The following is a 22,649-nucleotide window of genomic DNA, read 5'->3' on the forward strand; positions in this document are numbered from 1 at the left end:
CAACAATTAGACTTGTACTTGAAATGGTGGCTGCAGAAAACTTACATCTTGAGCAGTTAGATGTGAAGACAGCATTCCTTCATGGTGACTTGGAGGAAGACCTTTACATGATTCAGCCAGAAGAGTTCATTGTTCAGGGACAAGAGAATCTAGTTTGCAAATTGAGAAAGAGCTTGTATGGCCTTAAACAAGCTCCTAGACAGTGGTACAAGAAGTTTGACAATTTTATTCATAGAATTGGGTTCAAGAGATGTGAAGCTTATCACTGTTGCTATGTTAAGTCCTTTGACAATTCTTACATCATATTACCGTTGTATGTGGATGATATGCTTATTGCAGGGTCTGACATTGAGAAGATTAATAATCTGAAGAAGCAATTGTCCAAACAGTTTGCAATGAAGGATTTGGGAGCTGCAAAGCAAATCCTTGGTATGAGAATCATTAAAGACAAGGCTAATGGTACATTGAAGCTTTCACAGTTAGAGTATGTGAAGAAAGTTCTCAGCAGGTTCAACATGAATGAAGCTAAACCAGTGAGCACACCCTTGGGTAGTCATTTCAAACTAAGCAAAGAATAGTCACCGAAGACAGAAGAAGAAAGGGACCATATGAGCAAGGTGCCCTATGCCTCAGCTATTGGCAGCTTAATGTATGCTATGGTGTGTACAAGGCCAGACATTGCACATGCAGTGGGAGTTGTGAGAAGATTCATGAGTAGGCCTGGAAAGCAGCATTAGGAGGTAGTCAAGTGGATTTTAAGATATCTGAAGGGCTCATTAGATACATGTCTTTACTTCACAAGTGCAAGTTTGAAACTGCAGGGTTATGTAAATGTTGATTTTGCTGGTAATATTGATAGTAGAAAGAGTACTACTGGGTTTGTTTTTACTCTAAGTGGTACAGCTATATCATGGACTTCAAATCTACAGAAGATTGTTACTTTGTCTATTACAGAAGCTGAGTATGTTGTAGCAACTGAAGCTGGAAAGGAGATGATTTGGCTACATGGTTTCTTAGATGAATTGGGTAAGAAGCAGGAGATGGGCATTCTACACAGTGACAGTCAGAGTGCAATTTTTCTTGCCAAAAATTCAGCTTTTCATTCAAAGTCGAAACATATACAAACAAAATACCACTTTATCTGTTACCTTGTTGAGGATAAACTGGTAATACTTGAGAAGATTTGTGGATCTAAGAACCCAACAGACATGTTGACTAAGGGTGTCACTATTGAGAAGTTGAAGTTGTGCGCAGCTTCAATTGGTCTTCTAGCTTGAGGACAGGAGGATGAGTTGTAGGGATGAGGGATTGTTTCTTGGAGGATAGCGGTTTGATGTTGGTGATTGGACTAGTCTCCAAATGGGAGATTTGTTGGGCTTTGTGGAGCCTAGTTTTGTTTGATCCGGTTTGACGACCCGACCCGAATAATATTGCATGGCTTTTTAATGGGAGATTTATTGAGGCATGTTGGGCCCGTTTAGCCCATTGTGGAACCACCTTTTGTAATTAGGGTTTTTTATATGGTGGGGTTGCCGTGTTATATATAGAGAGAGAATATTGTAGCCGCTAGGTTGTACTCTGTATTCTTCCCTGATAATAGTGATATCCCTGCAACTCTGTGGACGTAGACAAATTGTCGAACCACATAAATACTGTCTTGTGCGTGTGATTTTTTTACTTTGGCGTGTGTTTTCTCTAATATTTTGTTTCTAATGGGTTGGGAATTTAGTTTAATTCCCTACAAGTATAGGTGTTCTTCTTCCACTCATGAAGTCTGAAGCACCCTATAACCTAAAGGACGTGTTTCTCATTCAGATATATCCTGTATTACAATGTGAATGGAAAGGTGAGTGAACTCTAATTTTAAAACGATCCAAGGGCATTCTGGCTCTGTGTTGTCTACATATCTCTTAACATAGGACTGAATGTATATTGGCCACTCTATTGTAGCCACAAACTACTACTAGGGCACGATCAATCATCTAGAGTATTTATCTTTCCTTCCTCGTAAAAGTCAATTTCATATTATCTTGAAAAATACTAACCGCATTATGCTTACAATTTTCTTTTGCTTCTAATTAGCCATCTATGATCCTTCCTCTTGCTTTCTCATATATATACTATAGTTTTATTGTGATTTTCCTTTATTATATTTGAAATTGATCTCTTAGTTTTATTCTTCCCTTTACTGATTTCCCTACAGAAAATGAAAAAGTTCTCTCCAGCTGACCAAAACCAACCATTTATATGACTGACTTATTGGTAATAGCAAAAATTTCATTTAATGAAACTATGCACCTAATGAGAAAATTTTCATTTAACGACACTATTCGTCTAACAGCAAATTTTATCTAATGACACTACGTGCCTAACAACAAAAATTTCATCTAATGACATTATTCGCTTAATAGAAAATTTCATCTAACAACCCCATTTGACTAAAATTCCCTTATTCGTCTTAATGACATCAATTAAAAGCTTTGAGTCATCTATTTGACATTGGCTAAAATTCCCTGATTCATCTAAATGACATCAGCTAAATGCCTTGAGTCATCTAAATGACATTAGCTAAAATTCCTTGATTCATCTTAATGACATCAGCTAAGAGCCTTGATTCATCTAAATGACATCGAAAAAATGCCTTGATGCGTCTAAATGATACCATTAAGCTAAATGACAAACTTACCTTAATGATAACATTATGTCTCAATGACAACATTTAGTCTCAATTACATCATTACACCAAAAACTCCATCATAACACCTAAAACTCCATCATACTAAGTATTATTCAAATCAAATGTCATTAAGCTAGGTGCTCTCATGAATAAACATTTGTCTAGATAACATACCCATCAGAGCGAAGTATCATGCTATAAACCAAACAATCATAAATTACAACAACTATAAAAAATGACAAGTTTTTTTAACATAAAACATTCATTCAAAACAAAGTAAATCTAATTAACATGTAAGCAAAAAGTAATGACGCAAAAATATAAAAGGCAAACCCACATTCTAAACAATATGAACTTAAACAAGTTTTTCGCAGTAGAGGGCAAAGTCTCTTTATTAATTTTTTTTGTTCTTTTCTTGCTCAAAAGATCTCTTAACGGCTCCTTTTAAATGAGAAAATGAGGCAAACGAAGTGGACACTTGAGTAACCATGATGAAGATGGCAACCAAGCATCTATGTTAGGCAGCTACACAAACCATCCATGTAGAAAAGAACTTGAAGACGGTCATGTTAACGCGAACACAGCCTCATCCCAAATCCTAGAGAATATTTTTCAATTACACATTAAACCAGTGGGAACATGACATGTAGAAATCCATTTAATTATATATTAGGGGAGGTTCTAGAACATGGCTAAAAAACACAGTGCACCAACACTACGTGCTACTTAATTACATGGAGCCAAAAGATACAATTAAACGTTGATGGGAATAGCCCGTAGAGGCTGGGCCTTCTGTAATGTAAGCCCAAACTTCTCACTCATGTCCATATTTTCTGGTTTCATACCATCTTCAAGCTTCCAAGCATGGGAATAAAGAAGATAGGTCAACATCAGGTGCACCATCCTATGAGCTAATGGCATGCCAGGACATATTCTTCTTCTAGCACCAAATGGAATCAACTCAAAATCTCGGCCTTTGACATTAATATCACACTCTAGAAACCTCTCAGGCATGAATGCATTTGGGTTGGGCCAAGTGCTTGGTAACCGATGAATCGGCCGGTCTGTCGAAGTAGCCCATAGGGTAAATTTTTCAAAGCATTGTATGGGCCATAAATTATGCCTCACTTATTTCCCAACTTTTATATTCGTTTTTCCAAACATCTTTGTCTCAGCTCACTTATTTCATGAATATTTTTGTTTCAGTCGTCTAAAAATGTCAACTCTATTATTGTTCCTAGTTCCTACAATAAAGACACTACATTAAACCATGATTTCGATGACTCCGATGAGTATATTCCTCTTTAGTTCTTTCTTCTATATTATAGAGCAAGACTACTAAAACTTTTATCCACCCTTTTAGTTGTTTCTGATGCAAGTGACACAACAAAGAAAAAACAAATATTTTGAAAACCTTGGGTGGGTATTAGGTGATGATAGGGTAGCTAGATAAACAACATAGAAGTTACATACATCAAAACCTAAAAATACAATCAAACTTCGATGGGAATAGCCCGTAGAGGCTGGGCCTTCTGTAATGTAAATCCCAACTTCTCATTCATGTCCATATCTTCTGGTTTCATACCATCGTCAAGCTTCCAAGCATAGGAATGAAGAAGAGAGACCAATATCAGGTGCACCATCCTATGAGCTAATGGCAGTGCAAGACATATTCTTCTTCCAGCACCAAATGGAATTAACTCAAAATCCCGGCCTTTGACATCAATATCACACCCCAGAAACCTCTCAGGCATGAATGCATTCGGGTTCGACCAAACGCTTGGATCACAACCGATATCCCATGCATTAATTAGTACTTGGGAATTCTTTGGAACTGTGAAGCCGCATATTTTTACATCAGTTTCAGCTTTATAGGGAACTAGCAGTGGGGCTAGTGGGTGCAACCTAAAGGTCTCTTTAACTATGGCTTGTAAGTAAGGGAGCTTTGAGATGTCTGATTCTTGAACTATCCCATCCTTGCCAAGGACTTCTTGGAGCTCCCTTTGAGCTTTTACCATTTTTTCCGGGTTGTGTAGTAGTTCTGCCATTGCCCACTCTATTGTGTCTGAAGTGGTGTCAGTTCCCGCAAGAAAGAGATCCTGATCATACAAAGCAGTGCTAGAATTAAGGTTTCATTGATCATCGTTTACAAATATGCAGTTATAAATGTTTTCTACATGAAAGATCAAGAAAAATTATACAAGAAATAACTACAAGGAAGACTAACTTCTAATTGATTGTTTACTTAAGTTTTTAGGTTAATTTCAGTTTAATAACTTAACCAATTTCACAATTAAAAGTTGAAAGGAAATGCAATTGCAGGTACATAATATAGACACTTCAGTGGAGAACTTACCAAGGATCAGATATAATGAGTGACAAATTATTCCAAAAATCGATCATTGAAGTCATTCTTCATGAGATTAAACTATAGTTCAGCTAAAAGATTGAGAATTAAATCCTCTTCTGTGTATATATAGCTATTACTCATGATGAATGAAATCCATGTATACATATATTCAGGAGGCATTTAAGTAAGGAATTTAAATTACTCCCGAATATATATGAACTAGAAGTGATATCAAAGAAATAGAATTCCAAAAAATGGTTTAATATCTTTTATGAAGTAGGTTTATACTCTAAAATGTAATTTCCATGATAAAAATGACAGTTAAATGATATCCCATATCGGAGAGACAAAAAAGTTTTTAATGTTATATATATATATATTGTTTTTTTAATCTTATAGGTGCAATTTAGAGTCATGAAGAAGTTGATCCATTAAAAATGATATTAGAGTCGATCTCCTATTAAAATAATTATGGACTCAACATATATTAATAATTGTTTATGATTAAGTTACCTATATATATTCAATTTATATTTATTAAGTATGCGTCACCTTGTGTGTAGAGCTCAAAATCACATGTGTCTTACATAATGGGCCTAAGATACATATAGCCCAACAACCCAATGGGTATGGTCCCTAAACAAGGGTCTCCAAAAAGCTCGCGGCCCGCTTTAGGCGCGGCCCGGCCCGACGGGCTAAAGCCCGGCCCAAGCCCGTTTATGGGCAGGCCGGGCCGCGGGCCTAAATTTAGGCCCGGAGGGCCGGCCTGGCCCGTAGGCCCGCCCCTTTAAAAAAAAAACTACAAAAATAAAAAGTATTAAAAAAAATATTCATTTCAAAATTTTATTCATTGAATGTATAATTACATTTGAAAATGTGGGAAAAGTTTACATCACTACAAAATAAATACATCCCAACTAGGTTGACACCTATTTATTTGTCAATCATCTGTATTTTTCAATCACAAAAAATAAAAATAAAAATATAATATACATTTAGTCATTATTTTCTGATGGTGATGGCGAACTATCATGCATCCATGAAGATCTTGATAATTTTAAAGATTCCATATCGGCAAGCATCTCTGTTTCTTGAATGGAATCGAACATCCTTTTATCTGCTATTTCCCAATCTTTCACACATATCCCTACTTTAATAACATCTGGCGCTAAGTTGCATCGTTTTTTACTAACTACCCTTCCACCTGCACTAAAAGCAGCTTCTGATGCAACTGTACTCACAGGAACTGTTAGTACATCACGAGAAATTATAGAAAGCACAAGATATTTGTGTTGATGTGATTTCCACCATATTAAAATATCAAAATCTTCTTGATCTTCAAATGAAATTATATCAGTATTAAGATATTTATCTAAATCAGATGTATTATTTGGAGAACTATTTGTTGTCTTTTTTCGACTTTTCAACATTTCTAGAGCTCCTTTATAAAAAGATGAGGAGTTTGTAGATGTAGGTGGTAATTTAATACTATTAATATCATTACCATATTTTTCTTTATAATAGTTATATAAATTATATAATAATGAATTTATTTCATTTTTAATTTCTTCAATTTTTATTTGGTCATTAAAATAAATAATTGTTAACCATTCATCCAAAGCTTCAAATTTCAATCTAGGGTCCACAATTAAAGCAATATAAAAAATTAAAGGTATTTCTCCCCAATATTTTTTAAATTTTTCTATCATTGCAAATATTGTATCATTAAATATTTCAAAACTTAAATATTTTTGAAGTACAATAAAAATATTAGTTATTTGCATAATAACTCAATTTGAAGTTGGATAATATACACCACAAAAAATGTTTGTTGAAGTATCAAAAATTTCAAAAAGATCTCTTAAAAGATCCGCAATATGCCAATCATAATCATTTAATGCATAAATATCTGTTTCACAATCATTGTTAATTAATTGTATTTCATATAATTCGATTACTTTTCTATATTTTGTAATATTTTGTAAAAGTTTATATGTGGAATTCCATCTAATGGCCATATCAAAATTTATATTTTTTCTTTTCATATTTAACATTTTGCAACAATCAAAAAATAATTAATGTTTTGCTTGAGAACTATTAATACTATATGCAATGCCTCTAATTTTTTCCAATGTACTATCAACATTTTTTAATCCATCCTTTACAATTAAATTTAAAATATGTGCACAAAAACGCATATGAAATATTTTAGCATGATCTTCTTTTACTTGCCAATATCGTTTTAGTCTATGTATTGCTGCATCATAATTAGCAGCATTATCTAATGTTATTGTCAATATTTTATCACGAATGCCTAAATCTATAATTTCATCATTTATTAAAGATGTTATATTTTTACCACTATGTGGAGCATTTATTAATTTAAATGAAATTATTCTTTTATTTAATTTTCATTCATTATCAATGTAGTGAGCAGTTATACATAAAAAAAACCAGTGTGAGTTAAAGATGTCCAAATATCAGATGTTAAACAAATATTTCCTTCAAAATTTGCAAAAAAAAATTTAAAATTTCTTTTTGTGTATAAAAATTTTTCATAATATCTCTTTTAACTGTATTTTCAGACCAACCTTTAAATTGAGGATTAATACCTCGTTGAATTGTTCCTGCAAAATCATGAGTTTCCATCATGTTGAAAGGTTGTTTTGCTCTTATTATATAATCAATCATTTCTTCACGACAGTTAGATTCATCATAAGAAAATGTTTTTAAATTTCCACTTTCATTTTTACCTAATTGCATATAATTTCTAATATCTACATTATTTTTAGTTTTACAATTTTCATGATGTCTTTTTAAATGACTTGTGCCTGCATTTGAGCCACCAGTAAGAAATTTATTACAAATTTTACATTTTGCTTTTATTTCTTTTTTATTATTTTCTAAAATTATTTCTATTCTATCAAAAAAAATTCATATATTTGAAGTAAATTTTTTGTTTGATGATATTTCGTCACATGGACTAGATGAAGAAGCACTTGTCATATTATAATTATTGATCAAATATTATGCCAAAAATAATAAAGTAATAAATATAAAAAAAAAATGTAACAAAAAAATAAAGTAGTAGGGGTGAAGTATGTTACTCAATTAGAGAACCGATGCAGAAATTCCTAGCAAATTTGAACTCTTGGAGCCACCAATGTTTGTTTTGCACCACCAACAATATTGTATAATTTGAGGGAAAAATAAAAGAATTTGAAATATTGTAGAATGTGAGAGAAATAGAGAGAATTTGATGAAAAAATGAAAAGGAAGAAAATGTATTTATAGGAAGGTTAAAAAAAAAAAAAAATTAGCCATGTGACCGTTGGAGGCTTAGCTCCAACGGTCACATGACTCACATGGGCTAGAGCCTTTAATATTTTTTAAAAAAATAATATACTTTATTTATATATATATATATATATAACTCAATTAATAAGCATAAAAGGAATGTAGTTTAGTTGGTTAGAACCTTGAAATTTAAGCATGAGGAGAGGGGTTCGAATCCCCCCCTCTCCCTTCCCTTTTTTGAAAGCCATTTTGGCTTATTTCAAAAAGTCCGCTAGCCCGGGCCGCGGGCCTAGCATTTTAGCATGGCTCGGCCCTTTGACCAATCAACGGGCCCATAGGCCCGGCCCGATCTGGGCCGCGGGCCTCCTATTTACGGCCCGGCCTGCCCATTGGAGACCCCTATCCCTAAGACATAGAGGAAGTTAATAAAAGGGAAAAAGAAACTAAGGTTTGGTGTCTTTTAGTTTTTTTTTTTTTTTAAATACAAAAAAAAACAATTCTCTCTCCTACCTCCTATCATAAGAGATAAAATAGAAAGGTGGTTTCCTCCTCTATTGCCTTAGAAGAATCATATTTCTTCAAGATCAACAATGGATTCAAGTTTGTCTACATTCTCTAATTTAATCGACATGTTTTCCTTTTTATTTAACATGAGATTTCTCATTTTGGGTTGATAAAATATTTGGTAATCTTTAAAAATTGTTCTACAACATCTCCAATCTCAATTGTGGAGTTTGATTGGCCCGCAAGGGATATACTTTGTTTGGCCCGGATGTCTTGACTTTGTATATTATTTGCATGGAAGGGTGCTATATACGTGAGGACGATTTACTTATAAATGGCAATATCTAGTTGGGAGGGAGGGAGTGGGTCCTTGTAGAAAGATGATTATACTAATATAATATATGGTGAAGCAAGGAATCAGGACCTCTCGGCCGGAGAAGGCTTGATCATTTCTGTGTAGGACCTCTTTGGCGGTTTCGGGAGAGGAAATGACTATGGTGGAAATACTCCCAAGCTTGAGAGACATTACAGGGCCATAAGTCTTGGAGAGATTTGTAAGAGATTGATGGGGTTTGTCACCAAGCATGAGGATGTCTCCACCACTATCTGTTTTCTATAATTAGGTTTGACGTGGCATTGACAAATGCTTGACTTTTGACATTAAGATTTGAAGAAATTCTCGGAGGTTTTATCAGCAATAACATTCTATTTTTTGCTTTAACGGGATAATTTTTTAAAAATATTTTCATATTAAATTAAAAAATAATAATAATAATAAAATTAAGCAATACTAAGCTTAAGAAAAGAGATTTTCTCTCTTCATAAATCAAATCAAACAAGGCATAGGTATTCTATGGAAAAAGAACATGATAAAATTGGAAACATAGAAGTGGAAAATAATGATTTATTGGAAAATGTTTTCGAAAAAAATTCTCAAAAAAAAAAAAAATTGATAATAATTTTTAAACATAATTTTTTGAAATTTTTTAAAACAAAATATGTTTGAAAACTCTTAACACTTTCAATTTGTTTCAATGTTTTCAAATATTTCTTAAAAATAACTTTTAATAAAAAATTATTTAAAAATTTATAAATAGTGTTTTCAACTTACTTTTTTTATGTTTTCAAATATTTTTTAAAAATAGGTTTTATTTATAATATTTTGTTTTCAAACATTTTTTTATATTTATATATTTTATTTTTTAAAAAAATGAAAATACCTGTTATCAGAAATTACTAAATGTATTTTTTGAATTGTAGACCGGACTGACCAATCCCTTCAAAGTAGCCCAAAGGGTTAATTGGCCAAAGCATTGCATGGGCCATTACTCATGCCTCACCCCCCACTCAGCCACCAGCCCACCATCAAAAGGGCTTTCAAAGTGCACTTCTCACTCAGCCACCAGCCCATCATCAAAAGGGCATTCAAAGTGCACTTCGAAGTCTAACAAGTCTTTGGGTACATTTGGCAGTAATTTAAAAAAAAAAATTAATTTTTTTAATACTTGAAAGAAAAAAAAAAAATTAAGTGTTAAAAATACTAAAAACACTTACTAGAATCAATCCTCCTCATATTGTGTTGGAAAATATCTTTAAAAATGATTTTTGAAAATAGTTTTTAAAATTTGTTTTTAAAATATTTTAAACAATAAAAGTTTATTTGGAAACCTAAAAATATCTTTTAATTTTTTTTTATATTTTAAAATAATTTTAATATGTAATATTTTATTTTTAATCATTTTCTATATTTTTATAATCATTTTTTAAAATATTCTTTAAAAAATAAATAAAAACAATTAAAAATATTTAAAAAATATTCTCTAAAAACATTCTCAAAATTAGTTTTTTGCTTTCTAATTGTCAACCATGTTTCCTTTGTGGAATCAACAAAGATCCCAACAATTTGTTTTAAGATAAATCAGTAAAATTCTCTTGCTACATACTTGCGAAGTTGGAAAGACTCGAAATCTATTTATAAAAATCAAGGTAGCCAAAAGAAAGGCAACTTCTAAAGAAACTTTATGGTGATTTTACCTATACAAATAAACATAGACTATAAAGAATAACATTTAATCAATAATAATTCTCAAAAGAAAAGGCTAAGGATCTCTTAGATCACATTTCTTTATACTCTCTTTAGTTTGCATGTCATCTTACCTTTTTAGTAGTGCTGCAAGTAGCAGGTTGATCTGAATCAATCTGATGTTAAAGTAAGTACTCGAATCAGGCTTTGATTAGGTTTTTTCAACCCAAGTTTAATTTGGGTTGGATTCAGACTAATATCTAGGTAATTAGAATTTAACCCAAATTTGATTTAGTATTTTTATAATATATATTATCTTGTATAATAATATTCATTTTTTTATATTTTTAAGAAAAAAAAAATCAAATTTTATTATATTATTTACTTTTTTTCATTTTTTTAGAAAAATATATAAATTTATTTTTATTTTTTTATTGCTACCTTAAAATTTTGTACTATTTACTATTTAAACTTTCATATAAATATAGAAAAAAATTTAAAAATATTATATATGGATTTTGAATTATGATCAACTCAAGTCTTACTCGGTCAACCCAAACTTAGAGAAATAAGATTGGGTTAAACTTGAATTAAGTACCTTTGGATAGAAGTCGGGTTGGGTTGAGTTCAGATTTATGATTTCTTAATTTGAATTCGGTTCAAATTAATCATCAACCCAACCAACTCATCAAAATTGTCATTCTACTTTTAGTTTAATGAAGTTTGGTTTTCCTTTTTTACTTTTATTTTAAAAAATTTTATTTTTTAAATAAAAATATTATTTATTTAAATTAATTTAAAGCATCTTGGGAGTTGTTTTTACAAATAGATAATTTTTTGTTCAATATAGAAAAGGGTTTTCTAATTTAAAATATATATATATATAAAGTTTATTCTACAAAGTAGATTGTTTTTTATAATAATTTCAAGGTATTTTTTATATGATATTCTAATAATATTAGAATTATAAATATGAAGAATAATTTGATTATGTTTGGTTTCCAAAAAAAATGGAGGGAAAATATAAGGAAAAGAAAATAGAAATGAAAAATAAAATGAAATGATAATAAAAAATGGATTTAATGTCAATAAATTATTTTTATATGATATTTCAAACTCATATTACTTATTTTAACTCTTGGACATAAAGATTAAATTGTTTAAAAAATGTATAAATTTCTAACTTGTTTTAATTATACTTGATTTTCTATTGTATTTTTCATATTACAATCAAATATGAAATTTTTTTTTTTTTTTTTATCTTGATACTTTCTAGGAACTAAACATAACCTTTTAAATTTTTTTTCCATCCAACATAAAAGCAAGGGTTTTCAAGAAAAAAATTGTTTTTAAAAAACAACTTATAACTATTTCTAACACCATCCTATAAAACTATTTTTTGGAAAATAGTTTTAAAAATAACAACTTCCTTCTTTTATTAAATTGCTTTTTCCCTTTATAAGGTCCTTAATTTGTACACACAATGAATGTTTCTAGAATAATTGAACTTAAAAAAGTAATTGAATCATAATTTATCGCTAAGAAAGGTGATTTAAAGTGCATTTGATAACAATTCTATAAATCATTTTTAACTTTTTTTTAACACTTGAAAACAAATTTTAAATATTAAAAATATTAAAAACATTTCATAAAATCACTACCAAATAGACTCTTAATTATAGTCGGACCATAATATCAACATGACACAATAAATATATATTTTTATATTATTAAATTTAAAATAATTATAAGAAATCATATATATATATATATTTAATTAAAAACCTAAAAGGAAAATAATAAATTAATATTTTTAATTTTATTGATAAATAAAGTGTAATGTTTATTCGAAAGTGAAATAAAATTTTACTAATTATTAGGGTCCAATAAATTATATTGAAAAAGATGCAGGCGTTTAATAATGTTGAAAAGATCCATGCAGTTTTGAGGTGATCTCCAAGATCCTATATCTTTAAATATGCAGTAATAAAATGAAAAATAGGTGGATATATAGAAAAATTAAATGGATGCATTTAACGACCTTGTTTATTAAAAAAATTGGTATTTATGAAAGATGTTATAAAATAAATATAAAAATTAAAAGAAAGAAAATAGGATGGGAGAATAATTTAGTTGTCGGGCTTTCTTTATTAACTCATAAACCCTTATTTATAAGTTAAAGGTAATATCATTATGGTAATAATATAAACATGCTAATAATGTTGTTATTCACAAACAACTATAAATATTTATTATTATACTCCGTTTTTATGACCATCATTCTTAATATGTCTTATTAAAACCTAGACTAGTAAAGAAAAATAGTACCATATTTATTTTAGACTATTACGTCTCGTTAAAAACCTAATGAGATAAAACTTAGATGAAGGGGAAAAAGAGTAGTGTAGTGTAGTGACATCCTCGTTAATTTGTTTTCCCTCATGTTGGCATGTTTATACTTTCTTTAGTAGCTCAATATCAAATTTTTTAAGTTAGTGCATTCCAAAGTTTTTTAAGTATTGTTGTTGGTAATGTCTTTGTGAATAGAACAATTAAGTTCTTGCTTGACCTTACTTGTTGAACACTGATTTAACAACTCTTCTAGAGCTTATAAGTATAAACGAGCTTGAGCAATATATGCTAAGTTTCATCACCCTTAATGCACCATTCTTTAATCCATGCAATGAATGCAACATTATCTTCATGTAACAATGTCGGATTATCTTTAATGGAATATATTTTATATGATTATTGAATATGTTGGATAACAAATCTCAACCACACATATATTCCACTCGCTTCATAAATTGCGAGTACTTTTGAATGATTTGAAGAACTAGCTACCATTCTCCACTTCAATAGAATCCATTTAGGAAGGTGACAACTTTGTATGCAAACCAATAGCAAACACTTACTCATTTCTCTTTGAATTCAATTTCTTCGAGTTGGTGTAGAATTATATTTTTCTACTAAATTCATAAAAAATGATATATATGATCTTGTATAATTTTCTAAATACATCAATGTATCGATTACACTGAGGTATGGTATTTATACACCAAACAATTTTTCATTATCTTCTTTAATATGAAACACGTCCTTATTCACTTCAAGTGGACGAACAACCATAGGTGATTTAATGGATGTGATTTATCCATATAGAAGAGTTTCAAGACTTTATATATATTGACTAATGGACTAACAATTCTTTTAGAAAGTGGTTAATTTATTGGCTAAGACAAAATTTTGTTTTTCTAAATCTTTGTTTTCAATTTTCATTTTCCGATAGTCAACTATTCTTGTAAGCTCTTTAAGAATTCTAACAAGATTCAAATCATCCATATAAACTATAACAATTGCCTAATTCATACAAGAATTTTTGTAGCTTATTGAATATATGTTATGATATTTCGAATTAATTGCTTAGGTATATAAACTCCTTTAAGGATTTTCATATATATTTGTAAATCCATATAAATATACAATAATAATATCTATGAGACACATATAAAGTCCTTCTAAGACTAATAAATTAATGAAATATTTAAATATAATTGCATTTATCACAAGAGAGTATGTTTCCTTATAGTCAATACTCGATCTTTACAAGAAACCTTAAGCTATGAGTTACACTTTGTATTACATGATTTTATTTTTCTCACTATGTTTTCTTACAAATATGTATTTATATCTAACAAGCTTGATGACTTCATGGGTTTGGATTACATATCCAAATACTTTTCGTTTCTTCAATGAATCTAATTATGTTTGGATAGTTTATTTCCATTTTGATCAATCTTTCTTATGTCGACAACCTTTCATAGTGTGTGGTATAGGGTTAATATTATCATTTCTTATGATGTCAATGGTTACTAGGAAAAAACTATGTTATCCTTGATAAAGGTATTTTCAATTCCATTTGTTGACATTTTATCCTTGATAAGGGTTTGTTGGCTGTAAACTCTTTAACAAGTTTGCTAGTGGATAGATTAACATAAATTTAATCTCAATTAAGAAACAATTAAACCCAACTTGATTTCAAATCCAAGATATTCAATGTAGGCTCAATCCAATCCCATTTTTCTAAAGTTACCCATAATGTTTTTTGAAACTTTATTTTATGTATTTGTCATAGAATTTAAATAATAAATGAGACAAAATTTTAATATAATAAAAAAAATAAAAATAAATATGTATATTTTTATAGAAAATGAAAAGTATATAATTATAATTTGATATTTTTATTAAAAATATAAAAAATAAATAAAATGAATATTATTATACAAAATAATATAAGTTATATAAATAATAAATTGTAAAGGATTTTTTCTTTTTTATTAATTCCTATGGATTGGATTTCTTGAATGAGGTATTTAATTTTGGGAATGAATCCAACAATTATTAATTCCACCTTCTAGTTTTATGAAGATAACAAATCTTTTTATTGAAGGATTAGAAAAAAAAAAGATTCAAATTGTCTGTAGAAATAATTTGGAAGATTCAAAAAAATAAAAAAATAGTGGTATTTTCTAGCAACAATTAATTTACTTAATGATTTAAATCAAATTGGTTTTTACTTTGTTTTTTTTTTACTTTTAAGTCATATCATTAAATTATTTTATCAAATATAATTAATTTATTTAATGACTTAAATTAAATTATTAAGTTGCTTTAAGTTATTGAGTTGGTTTACAAGACACCCACTAAGTTGGGTCAACACTTAAGACTATATTTTAAAAATTATTTATATTTTTATTATTAAAAAATATATGTTTTATTTTCTATTTTTAAAAATAAAAATAATAATGTCATCTATATAAAATTTGATCATTCTTATATAAAGATTACGAACTTATCTTATGTTTTTAAAAATTAATTTAAAAAATTTTAATTATAAAATAATAAATATTTTTTAATGCCTTATTTTTTAAAAATAATTTGCAAATATTAAGGAATTATTATTAGTTTCTATTTTAAAAAAATCACAAACAAGGGATGCATAAAAAAGTTGTCACTTTTTCTAAGATAATTTTTTTAAATAAAAATTAATAAATAAATTTTGTTTAGTTTTATCTAAAATCTTAAACCAAGTTGTTTTAAATTTGAAAAACAAACAAATGACGTCCTAATGGTAAGCACAAAAGTCCATCTTATGGTCCCCACATCCACCTAGGCACAAGCTCTTCTCTGGCAAAGTGCTATTCGGTTGCGTCTATATTTATTGTGCAATCATAACAATTATATTAAAAACAATCATAACCATAAACACCCGACTTTAAGCTAAAAAACTGTTATTCACAAAATTACATTTTAAAGTAGTAAAGACACACATCAAACAAATAAAAAGTCATTAGATATCGAAATTCAAGTATGACTTTTTTTTTTTTTTGAAAGAGGTTGTTAAAAAAGGCCATTTAAGCACACTTTATTGTAGGAACGACTGAAACGTTCATCATTAGCTTGAAGGAAGTTAGTTGAAAAAGACATCATTGGTTGTGTTCCAACCAAGGATGAAAATATCGGTAATTACGGATATATCGGTACTTCGATTTTACGGATATATTGGATATATCAAAGATATATCGGCGGATATTCTGGAAAAAAATATCGATAGGCTTAAAATTGTTAAAAACTTATGGAAATGCAAGGAAAATCTCATAATAATATAATTAGAAGTGTAATAGACATTTTAAAGTTGTTTTATTGAAAAATTTGATATACATATGATATAATTTGCGATATTAGATGTAATTATATCATGTCGATCTATAAGAAATGTTAATTTCGTAGTTGTTCTCATTATAAAGTCACATAAAATACTTCATTTCATTAAATATCAATAATTTGTACACATTATATTGCAATGTCCTTTTAGTATCAAAATGAGGATCGATGTGGTTCAATGGGATTGATAGATGAAGGAACCCCAGCTTGCTGTTGTAGACAATATTGGTACCAACTCAATGAGCCTCGATAATATTGGTTATAAATTCTAACATGTCATGCATATATCTCTTGAGTCCTGCCTACTGCCTCTACATGGATAGGATACTCAAAGTTCACCCATATGTTAACGCCGAATCCTTCTTCCATCTGATATTGAACTTGGTATGGTATTTGTCTGGAAGGGGAATAACGCGACATACCATACTCTTCATCTGTTGAACTTGAAGGTTGACCATAACTCATCACATGAGGAGGGTAGACGTTAGCCTCATTCGAGGAGTCACTAAATTGAGTCCCTATACTCATAGATTCAAAACTCCCTAAAAGTAACTCCTCGTTATATGATTCCATCATTCGTTCTCTTCCTCTATAAGGCTTCCCAATAGCTCCTATGCCTGGACTAGCTCTTCTAGAGCCATGGTCTTCATCCTGTGTGCAGTGTGTGAAATCATTTTCATAAGTAAATTGGCTGATTGGATATTGACTATGTTGACGCTCATCAATATCTCCTCCCCCATTACCACCTCCATCATCAGTTTCACCTCTTGAACCATCGTAACCAGAAGCAGAAGTACCTGTAGCACTAGGTCTACTACTATGGCCAACACTTGTGGAGTCAATCTCTTGGTGGGAATGCAATGCCGCATGAAATGAATCATCAGTATCTTTACTAAAACTTTCAAAGTGAACTTCTTCGGACAACACACGTTCAACATTAACTCCAAATTCTCGAGCATGAGCGGCAATTCGTGGATCAGGATTTCCAACTTCGTCATCCAAGTGTATAGGCCTAACCCACTGGAACAACTGATTATCTTCTTCTTCACCCAACTCGGTTGACATGTCAAGAAGATCAAGGTAATTTTTTTCAGCAACTCGATCATTTTCTACCTCCATATCGCGTAACTTTAGCTTCATATTATATTAACAAAAAACTAATTGCTCCAATCGAGGGTAAGTCAAACGATTTCGTTGCTTTGTGTGGATGAGAGCAAACGTGCTCCAATTTCTCTCACATGCAGAAGATGACGCAGTTTGTGAGAGAACTTTGATGGCTAAATTTCTCAATGTAGGTGTTTGATTTCCATACATAAACCACCATTCATCTACAACGAATTTGATAATCATATAAATACTTATGTGGTGAATTTACAATAATGATAATCAATTTTTTCCTATAAAGACTCATCGGGCACCATGGTTGACCTTGCTGCAATTGTCGCTCGATCATCTAATCCTCTTTTTGCATCTTGAAAAAGTACAAGCTATGTATTCAACATTTAATTTGTTAGTAAACGTTCAAATAAATTGATGAATGAAATTATTGTTTTATTAACAAAAATAACAATTTTTTATTCACCTCATTTCCAAATTGACCAAGCGATTTAGTAGTTGGATCTAATTTTGCAAAAACATCATGAACAGCTTGAAATAGTTCCGGATCACCACCAACTCTACACCTATATTGAAATCTTGGATTCAAGAAGTATGCTACAATAAAATTTAATAGAGTTAGTATTTTTTTTTTAAAGAAACTTAAATACAAAGTAAAAACTTATAAAGATATATAGTACTTAAGTACCTGCTGCATGAAGTAGATGTTTTAGTGTTTTCTCCCAACGATCTTGTATTATTTTGAACATCCAATCTCCAGCTCCTTGACGAATAAGGTTCTCTTTCATCACGTGTATAAGCTCGTACACAAATGGCATTGTGGGAATAACTTCAGAATCCACAAGTCGAAGCACCACGTATAATGGCTCATATAATGAAACTATATTTATCAATCTGTCCCAATACGTATGGTCAAACAATAATTGCTCCAATTCTCATCCAAGTTTTGTTCGACTAAGTTTGTGTTGTGCCCATTCATCACTCATAAACAATTTTTTCAAATTAACCCTTTTTTTGAGAAGACTGTCAAGAGCAATATAATTGGTAGCAAACCTTGTAGCTCCTGGTCGAACAATGTCTTCACCACAATACTTTCTCATTTGTGCTAGTAACCAACCATGATTGTAAATAAAGTTAGTTATCTTACAAGCATTGTTTATCATCTCGATAACACTAGGTCTTTTACCGATGTCTTCAAAGATTAAGTCGATGCAGTGCGCCGCACACGGAGTCCAATATAAGTTATACTTCTTCATCAATTGTTTCCTTGCTTTCATGAATGCCGACCCATTATCTGTGACAATTTGGACCACATTTTCCTTACCGACTTCTTTGATAATAGTCTTCAAAAGCTCATATATATACTTGTGGTCTTTGATATAGTTCGATGCATCGACTGACTTAAGGAACACCATGGTCCCTTTAGAATAAACCATGAAATTAATAATACTTAATTTCGTGGGCTCTGTCCATCCATCTGACATTATTGTGCACCCATATGTCTTCCATTTTTCTCTTTGTTGGTTCACATAAGCTTCCATTTCTTTGTACTTCATTTCCAAGTATTTGTTCTTTATTTCATATGGAGATGGAGGTTCGATTCCCATTCCTACACTTCATATGTAAAACATGTCACAAAATACTATACTTACTAAAAGTATAACACAATATAACATTTGATAAATTAGTAATTACCTGCTTGTTGTGCACCAATAATCATATTCTTGAAGTGATGAGACTTTGCTTTTGCGGGTGCGACACTCTCATAAATGAAGAATTTGCTGATTAAGCGTCCCATCGTTTCTTTAATTGCACCACCCTTGAAAGTATCTTTGATATTTTTTTGTCTTGTTGCAGAAGACTTGTAAAGCGAAGGGGCAATAGGGGGTGAATGATGCGAATGTCGCATACTTTGTGATTTTCGCATCGTCGACAGTATACCAGTAGAAGACTCTTCCGATTTGCGTTTGCTTCCTACAATATTCTCATGTTGTTCACGTTCCCAATTAGATGCTTTCGAGGCACGAACTGCAGATTGATATGCATCCCGCTCATCTGGGTACATATCTGTCGGATACATATACACATCTTCATCCTCAGCATCTTCATCATCATCATCTTTGTTTACCAAATGTGTATGATGAGTCCTCATCGTGCCACGTAATTGACTACGAATGTCTTCAATATCAGCATTTTTCTTTGCTTTTGCTTTTTGTTTGTCATGCACCAACAATCGTATCTCTTCTTTCACTTCGGGCGGCACTCTTGGACACTTTTTGGTGTTGTTATGCGGGTCCTTATACGTCAAATGAGACTTGAATTGCGTGATGCCTCCACTTTTCATTACCAACCCATAGAAATGACAAATTGTTCCATTTCGGTTACCCTCAATTGGTAAACAATACTTTCAAGCCGGATCTCGCCCTGGCATGGCAGAACCACCTTCACTAGCCATGCTAAATCTATTGCAAGAAAAATGCATTTAAATTTAAATCTATGTTAATTAAACTAATTAAATAATTTAGCTAAGTTAATGTTTTAAATGTAAATTTAATTCTATTCTATGATAAATTTACTAAATATAGACATTAATCATAATTGAATATGAAAATAAATAGTGATAATAAAAAAAATTGAGCATATTTAATATTCCATATGTAGTAGTTCATGTTAATTTAACTAATTAAATAATTTAGCTAAGTTAATTTTTTAAATCTAAATGTAATTCTATGATAAATTTACTAAATATTGAAATTAATCATAATTGAATATGAAAATAAATCGCGATAATAAAAAAAATTGAGCATATTTAATATTCCATATATAGTAGTTCATGTTAATTAAATTAATTACATAATTTACCATGTTAATTAAATTAATTAAATAATTTAGCTAAGTTAACTAGTTTAATGTAATTCTAAATGTGAATCTAAATCACAAATAATCATCTAAAATAAATATATCAATTTATAATTAAATAATCAAATTAACCTAAATTAATTCAATAAAAATATACAAATTAATTACAATTGAATGTAAACATACTAATTAATTAAAAATACATGAATTAATTATTGCAAACAAAATTAATTACAATTTCAAACAAACATACCTTAAAATGATTGAATAATTGAGCAACCTTAGAAAAAATTGGAGTAATAAGAGAGCAAATGAAGAATCAAAGCAAAAATGGATGAAATTGATGCAAAATGGGTTATTTATAGACGAAATTTGGGCCAAAATAGCCGTTGGAACCTTAAGTTGCCGTTGAAATTTAATTTTGGTCGTTGGATCACAGTTTGGAAGCAATCTGGCCGTTGGATCTCTTTGTTAACGTTGGGATTCAAATATGGCCGTCGGATTACAATTTGAAAGCCATCTGGCCGTTTGGTTCTCTTTGTTAACGTTGGGATTCAAATCTGGCCGTCAGATCAACACGGGCGTGATCTGGGTTGTCAGATCACGTTGGACAGAGAGGGGCGATTTTTCGCTAAAAATTGCCAAAAAATCGACGATATATCGCCGATAAATCGGCAATAAAAGGGCTTCCCAGGCAACTTTTTGAATAAATCGGCGATTTATCACCAATTGCCGATATATCGCTGATTTTTGGCAAAAAATCGCCCCTCCGACATATCTCCACGAAAAGTCGTTTCACTCGTCTCCGATACGCGATATATCGGCGATATTTCGCGACATTTTCTTCCTTGGTTCCAACACTTTTATAAGCGATTTTTTGTTCTTAGAAAACAAAATATTTTTAAAAACATTTTTTTATTATTTTAGTTATTTTTATTTGTGTTTTTGAGGATTTTAAAAAAAATATATATAAATATAAAAAATAATTAAAAATAAAATAATATAGATACAAAAAAATATTTTAAAAACATATTTAAAAATATAAAAAGTATGTTAATAACATTTCAAATTGTCAAACAAACAACAGGTTAATAATCATTTAAGTTCTCGCATAGATTTTTAATTTATATACAAAATATATTAATTTTTTTTTTCTAAAACAAATTTCTAAAAAAACCTTCCGAACAAAACCAAGCCTCCCACTTTAGCCGGCATTTGTACTAAGATAAGTAAAGACAAGAAATAACCACAGCACCACAGCAACAGCACAGTACAAAGGATTCCTTATTTACCTTTCTTCAATCACAGTACATGGAATTCTCCACCCATTATGCGCATTTAATGATTTACACTCATCAATCTGACCGATATAAATGTGGATATATTAGCCAAGGGGTCCGACCCCACAAAGACAAAGGTAAATTCTGGCTCGATGCCTGTGCAACGACGTCGTTTTACTTTTATTACATACGCCTATACGAGGATATCCGGAGGAGCTGTGTTCTTGGGTTGTGACAAAACGACGTCGTTTTCTGGTTCTGAAGGGAGAATCGTTCGATGCGAAAGAGGGACGACGTCGTTTTGAAGTCTTGCTGGTTGGTTCAAAATCATTTCCCCTACTTCCCATCAAACCTAACTGATAGTCATTGTGACGTTGTACGGGAAATAGCAAAACCGAACCTGGAGATAGCGTTTGCTGTCTCGTTTTTTGACTGGGCAACCTCATAGACCCCCCCCTATTTGTTGCTGTCTCTCGCGCTCGATTCGCCTTCTATCTCTCTGTCTCTCTCTCCAACGACTCCACCATCGGATCCAATTCCCGCAGGTAATATTATCGCCTCCTCCTTTCTGCGCATTAATGGCGATTTCAATCTGATCCGTCCATTTCTCTCATCACTCTTCTGCCTCAATCGTACCCTGATTTTATGTTTTATCCGTTTGGATTGTTTTTAAAATTTAATTTTATTGATTGATTTGAGGCAATGGTTCATCGTTCAAGTAATTTTCCTGAGCTAGATCTGTAATTTTATTGCTCTTTTTAATTAATTCATCTTTTATAACTCTGGATCTGCTTCAGATCAAATTCCTAATCCTTTCTT

At 30.7% G+C, this 22,649-nt stretch overlaps 2 protein-coding genes across 3 annotated transcripts in view; one reads left to right on the forward strand and one right to left on the reverse strand.

The window, feature by feature from the left end:
* Positions 1-4,153: 4,153 nt before the first annotated feature.
* Positions 4,154-17,694, reverse strand: LOC100264296 (cytochrome P450 76T24-like). The gene is made up of 4 exons (XM_059743048.1): positions 17,505-17,694; positions 9,219-9,434; positions 8,699-8,729; positions 4,154-4,795 (listed from the first exon to the last, which is right to left on the reverse strand). The coding sequence occupies exons 1-4, from the start codon at positions 17,692-17,694 to the stop codon at positions 4,171-4,173; spliced, it is 1,062 nt and encodes a 353-aa protein (XP_059599031.1). The 3' UTR covers positions 4,154-4,170.
* A 4,495-nt stretch (positions 17,695-22,189) lies between these two features.
* Positions 22,190-22,649, forward strand: part of LOC100247154 (BEACH domain-containing protein C2) — a 62,146-nt gene continuing 61,686 nt past the window's right edge. For both annotated transcript variants that reach the window (XM_002270739.4, XM_019225605.2), the window contains exon 1: positions 22,190-22,375. The gene's annotated coding sequence lies outside the window, so the exon portion shown is untranslated. The remainder of the gene's footprint in view (positions 22,376-22,649) is intronic.

Source organism: Vitis vinifera, chromosome 15 (genome assembly GCF_030704535.1).
Source record: "Vitis vinifera cultivar Pinot Noir 40024 chromosome 15, ASM3070453v1".
Taxonomy (NCBI): Eukaryota; Viridiplantae; Streptophyta; class Magnoliopsida; order Vitales; family Vitaceae; genus Vitis; species Vitis vinifera.